This window comes from Xenopus tropicalis, chromosome 3, assembly GCF_000004195.4.
Source record: "Xenopus tropicalis strain Nigerian chromosome 3, UCB_Xtro_10.0, whole genome shotgun sequence".
NCBI classification, from domain to species: domain Eukaryota; kingdom Metazoa; phylum Chordata; class Amphibia; order Anura; family Pipidae; genus Xenopus; species Xenopus tropicalis.
Genome location: NC_030679.2, coordinates 128,515,562 through 128,522,236, shown reverse-complemented (window position 1 = coordinate 128,522,236; position 6,675 = coordinate 128,515,562). Strand labels below are relative to the sequence as shown.

The 6,675-nt window shown below is 38.4% G+C and overlaps 1 protein-coding gene across 1 annotated transcript; it reads left to right on the top strand.

The window, feature by feature from the left end:
* The first annotated feature begins 2,446 nt into the window (after positions 1-2,446).
* LOC100485740 (olfactory receptor 10A7-like) lies at positions 2,447-6,675 on the top strand. The gene is made up of 2 exons (XM_002939076.1): positions 2,447-2,470; positions 5,743-6,675. The coding sequence occupies exons 1-2, from the start codon at positions 2,447-2,449 to the stop codon at positions 6,673-6,675; spliced, it is 957 nt and encodes a 318-aa protein (XP_002939122.1).

Genomic DNA, 6,675 nt, shown 5'->3' with positions numbered 1-6,675 from the left:
TTGGACATACAGAGTAACATATAAAGCAACCAATAACCGATACAAGAGGTGAAGAGAACCCTGCCCAAAAGAGCTTACAATCTACAAGGAGAAAGGGTTGAGACACAAGGTGTGGGAATGGGCATGACCAGAGTTGAGAGGTGCGGCATAGGGTATTGCTAAACTAGATTAGGGTAGGCTTCTCTAAATAAATGTGTTTTTAGAGATCTCTTGAAGGCAGAGAGATTGGGAGAAAGTCTGACAGTGTGTGGGAGCGAATTCCAGAGAAGGGGGGCATGCAATTGTCCAAATAGATAGAAGCAGTGGGAGTTTTCCTGGTATCCTGGTGTGAGCACACAGAACGGAGTGAATCAGAAGTCACACTGGAAAATACGAAGGAGAGCATTTTCCAGGCTGCTCTGTGCACACTCTTTGGCTGTTGCCATAGGTTTTAATGTAGGCACACAGAGCACCGTACGGAACAGATCTGTTTCTCTCAGGCAGGCAGAAAAACGCAGGGCTGAGAGAAGCGGCTATACACTTCTCGCACCAAATGCATTAAAGTCAATGGGAGGGGGTTTTTTTGCGGCACTTTTTTGTCTTGGCGACAATTTTTGTCTTGGCGACAATGTTTGTTTTGGCGACTTTTTTGTCTAGCTGAATTTTTCTGCGGTAAATCTTTGCTGTGGGTTCGTGGAAAAAAAACTTATATTTAAAAAACTTAATTTTTCTAAAACCACAAATGCAAGTGATTTATTAAAACAGCCTTTTTAAAAAAAAAAAAAATCACAAACAAAACAAAACCTGTGGAAAATTCAGTTTTCAATTTGTCACACAATTTAAAGCTTTAAAAAGCCCTGAAAAGCCCTAATACCATGAAGCAGAGAAAGATCTACAATAGTTTTAAAAATGACGCCTGCCATTGACTTCTACATGACTTTCACAGCTTTTAGATGGGGTATTTCTACTTTCAGATTTGTTGCCGTTTCGACGCATAATAAATGGCGAAAAAAATTGTATTTTTGTGCACAAAACTTTGAATCGTAAAAGAAAAAACATGACCTCTAGTAAATGGGCCCCTTATTCTCATAGCTAGCCACCCACTCCTGAGGGGTCATTATACTCTATATTGTAATATGTGAACTTACCGTAGCTGAGATAAAAGTAACGTTTTCCTTTTCCTTAGTGAAGAGGGGCAAAAAAATTTGCCAGCATGGATTTGCGGTGAATTTCCGCATTTTGGCATTGGTGGGTTTTTTTCGCGAAACAGGCAAAAGACTTGTCGGGTATCAAAAAGAATTGTCTCTCATCAAAAGAATTGTCTCTTGCGCAAATTTTTCGCTGTTTCGTGAATCTTTGGAAAGATTTGCAAATTTCCCGGTGAAGCAAAACGGGACAGATTCGCTCATCACTAGTGAAGACATTTTATACTATTGTTATTAGAAAAGCCGGTTCTCAGTCTAACCAATGATTACCTTCTTTCATTGTGCATAATGCAAGCAAATTTTATCCCAAGCTTCCTTGTGTTTATTAATGAAACATTTTCAACGTTAACGTTACTTACAAATGTCATTACCGGTAAAAGCAGTATCTGTGTTTCATGGCTTTTTCACCGTTTCGCAAATTTTTCGGTAAAGCGAACAGGAACACTACTTATTAGCTCTTGTAGAAAATAAAAGTTATGTTTTAGTTAAGAGGTTTGTTTAAGGTTCATGGGCACAAGATGACATGTGCATGCTCTTTAATCCCATAACATGCAACTGATTTGCTATATAGTTATGGTATCTCTTATCTGGAAACCCGTTATCCAGAAAGTTCCTCATTACGGAAAGGCCATCTCCCATAGACTCCATTATAAGCAAATAATTAAAAATTTTTAAATGATTTCCTTTTCTCTGTAGTAATAAAACAGTACCTGTACTTGATCCCAACTAAGATATAATTACCCCTTATTGGGGGCAGAACAGCCCTATTGGGTTTATTTAATGGTTAAATGATTCCCTTTTCTCTGTAATAATAAAACAGTACCTGTACTTGATCCCAACTAAGATATAATTACCCCTTATTGGGGGCAGAACAGCCCTATTGGGTTTATTTAATGGTTAAATGATTCCCTTTTCTCTGTAATAATAAAACAGTACCTGTACTTGATCCCAACTAAGATATAATTACCCCTTATTGGGGGCAGAACAGCCCTATTGGGTTTATTTAATGGTTAAATGATTCCAGTATCTAAACTGGACGTACGGTGTACGTATTTTGGCACATAAAGATTCTCTCTGCAGAAGCGGCATGCTGATGACAGCCCCCTGGGCAACGAGCCAGGGGGTCTGTCATGTCGGTCCGGCGACTCGATTGTCGCAGGGCCCCCCCAAGCGATCGCATCACGTCTGCTGCTTGAGCCCATTTCCTGGTTCCTGTTTCCGCCCCCCCCCCACTCACCGGTACTGCAGCAGGACGGTCAGCCATGCTATCTGGATCTTCTGGACAGGTAAGTGTGTTTTTATTTGTTGTATTTACACACTTACACTCACTCAGCACTTTTTTGTTTTTTTTGTTTTTTTCCATTTTGCACACTAATATACACTTATATACACTCATATTCACACTTACATACCGTCGCAATACTTTTACATATGTACACACGTGTATACACAAACTTTTTTTTTTGTACTATTTATTTATTTAATTTTTTTCCATTTTACCACTTGTTTTATTAGTTTATTTTCCTTAAAAACTGTTTATTTTGACAGTGTCACTATTGGATCAGATATTCTGACCACTAATTACACTGTTGTGTGACTTATTTTGTTGTTTCGCTGATTTGCACAATTTTTGTGGTTTCATTGCATTTTTATCCCAGTATTAGTATTCCTGATTTGTTTTAAGCATAGCTTTGCCAGGTGTAATGAAAATAACTTTACCTATTTTGAATTCATTAGAATGTGTACTTTCCATAAATATATGGTTTTCTGGGGGTCTCTGTATAGTTAGGGGGGGGTTACTGCACATAATACACTGACAGGGGGCTCTGTGTGCAAAAGCTGAGCTGGCAGGCAAGAAATCCTTATGCACTATTTTCATTTTGGGGTCAGTACATACCGCAGACTTTGGTATATCTATGCATATTGGGCATCAAACTGTTCAGTAGGCCTCTGGTGTTCCTATTTGGGGTGACTTGCCTTTGTACTCAAGAAATTGTGTGAGATAAATGCGGCAAACTTTTTAGGCGATTTTCTGAAATATCATAAAAATCGGCAAACTTAGGAAAGCTTTGCGGCTTGGTACTTTGGAGTAGAAAGACATGGGTACCCATTTTAGATTCGGGGGAATGTGTACTTTCCAAAAATATATGGCTTTCTGGGATGAGTGTACTTTTTTGTAGCATTATCCCACATAAAGGATGTAAATGTGTTGATTTTTTGAAATGACATATCACATGGGGGTAAGTTCCCATTGGGGCCCCTACATACCACATATTTAGGTAAACCTATACATATTGGGCATCAAACTATTCAGTGGACCCCTGGCATTCACATTCTTGGTACCTAATGCTATGTGGGAGATAAGATGCTGCAGATTGGAAACTTTGAGCAGATTTTTGGAAATGTCATCAAAATTGCTAACTTTAGAAATGCTTTGCAGCTTGGTACTTTGGAGTAGATAGACATGGGTACCCATTTTAGATTTAGGGAAATGTGTACTTTCCAAAAATATATGACTTTCTGGCATGAGTGTACTTTTTACTAGTTTTACCCCACATATAATGATGTAAATGTATTGATTTTGCAGGAGCTGAAATGACAGAAATTATAGATCATATGGGGGTATGTTCACATTGGGGCTCCTGCATGCCACATACTTAGGTAAACCTATATATATTTGGCATCAAACTGTTCAGTGGGCCCCTGGAGTTCAAATTTAGGGTGTTTTATTTTGGTACCTAATGCTATGTGGGAGATAAGGTGCTGGAAACTGGAAGCTTTGAAGGTATTTTTGGAAATTTCATCAAAATTGCCAGCTTTAGGAAAGCTTTGCAGCTTGGTACTTTGGAGTAGATAGACATGGGTACCCATTTTTAATTCAGGGGAATGTGTACTTTCCAAAAATATATGGCTTTCTGGGGTGAGCGTACTTTTTACTAGCTTTATCCCACATATAATGATGTAAATGTGTTGATTTTGCAGGAGCTGAAATGACAGAAATGATTGATCATATGGGGTATGTTCACATTGGGGCCCCTACATGCCACATACTTAGGTAAACCTATACATATTGGGCATCAAACTGTTCAGTGGACCCCTGGCGTTCAAATTTAGGGTGTTTATTTTGGTAATGCTCTGTGGGAGATGAGATGCTGCAAAGTGGAAGTTTTGAGGGGATTTTTGGAAATGTCATCAAAATTGCCAGCTTTAGGAAAGCTTTGCGGCTTGGTACTTTGGAGTAGAAAGACATGGGTACCCATTTTAGATTCGGGGGGATGTGTACTTTCCAAAAATATATGACGTTCTGGCGTGAACTTACTTTTTACTAGCTTTATCCCACATATAATGATGTAAATGTGTTGATTTTGCAGGAGCTGAAATGACAGAAATGACAGTACATATGGGGGTATGTTCACATTGGGGCCCCTACATGCCACATACTTAGGTAAACCTATACATATTGGGCATCAAACTGTTCAGTGGACCCCTGGCATTCAAATTTAGGGTGTTTTATTTGGTTACTGGAAGCTTTGAAGCAATTTTTTAAAAAAATTCACAAATTTTGATAAAAACCTATAATTTTAGGAAAGCATTGTGACTTGATAGTTTGGAGTAGACAGACAGTTGTGCCTATTCTGGATTCCCCAGAATCTGTTCTTTCCAGAAATATGTATTTTTCTGGGATAAACCTTCTGATAGTGGAAGTTTTGGCCTTGAAATCTAAAGTAAGCAGCTTTCTAGAGCAGTGCTTTGGAAATTTGGTAATGTACTGCTGGGAGTTTTTGACCTATACAGGTGAGAAATCTCCATAAAACTATATATATTTGGTATTGGCACATTCAGGAGACATGGGACTTTCCAAATCAGTTGTATTTTTGTGCATAAAATAATTTTTGTTTCTGGTATGTGTGTTTATATTATGAAAAATATGATTTTTTTGAAATTTTTTAGACATTTAGAGGCCTATATCTTGTTACAGAATTGGAATTACACCAAAATTCTACCATATTTTGAAAGCTTAGTTTGTCCTGAAAAAAACAATATATTGTTTTCCTGGGTAAACTAAAAGTCCCCCCAAGGAAAGGCCCCTAAAGTCAAACAGTGCAAAATGTTCTGGCCAAAAAAAACTGTCTGGCAGTAGAAGTTCCACTTTGGTCCAAAACAGCTGGCAGTGAAAGGGTTAAATGATTTTAAGCAGACTGAAACTGTGGAGATCCAAATTGCGGAAAGATCCCTTATCTGGAAAACCCAAGGTCCCTGGCATTCTGGATAACAGGTCCCATACCTGTATAATTTCCTTTCTGTCTCTGTGGCTCATGTTTTGGATATTCCCACTGTGACTATTTTTTATAGTGCCCAATTTGTATACTACTGAAAACCTCTTATTTATATAACTATTATAATCATTTTCTGTTTTTCTTAATATAATACAATCAAGAACAAGAAATCAAGTTGCAGGATTGTTACCTGTGACTCAAACTAAGCTCTGCATTTTCTTTATAGTTTTTCTTTACTTACTACAAACTGGTAATTAAAATAATCTTTTTTTCTCTTCCAGAATACACCGATGGGAAACAATACCATATTCACTTACTTTCACATTTTAGCATTTTCCAGGGAAGGAGAGAAGCAGCCAACACTTTTTATAGCCTTTTTCTTTGTGTACATGTTTGGGGTTCTGGGGAATCTGAGTATAATCACAGTTACATGCAGTGATGCTCACTTACACACCCCTATGCACTTTTTACTGGCCAACCTGTCCTTTATAGACATCTGTTACACTACAACAACCCTCCCCAAACTGCTGCACATCCTACTCACCGGCAATAACATCATCTCCTTCCCAGAGTGCTTCACTCAGATGTTCTTCTTCTCACTGACAGCTAAGAGTGAAATTCTTGTTTTGTCTTTTATGGCCTATGACCGCTACGCTGCTATCTGTGATCCTTTGAAATATCACCTCATAATTAACATTAAGAAGTGTGCCCTGATTTTGATAGGAATCTGGACATCAGCCGTTCCAAATGCTCTTTTGGCTTGTTCAGTTATTTCACAGTTGCATTTTTGTGGTTCCAATACAATTAATCAGTTCTTCTGTGACGGCAAATATGTGGCAAAAATCTCCTGTGAGGTCGGAGATATCTACGTTTGCCTGTATTTTGGGGCTGTGATTTATGGAGTCCTCCCATTCCTGCTCTGTGTAGCTTCTTATACCAAAATAATCTATTGCATTTTACAGATTAAGTCGTCATCTGGTAGGAAAAAAGCCTTCTCCACCTGTTCCTCCCATCTCACTGCACTTCTTTTGTTCTATGGAACGGCATCGTGGATGTACTTGGCACCAGAAAACTCACAGCAACTAGACCATATCATCACTGTGATTTTTACAGCTATGACTCCTATGCTGAACCCCCTGATATACAGTCTCAGGAATAAGGAGATAAAGAGAGCCATAAAGACCTTACTTTTAGGATACCATGGGAAATCATAG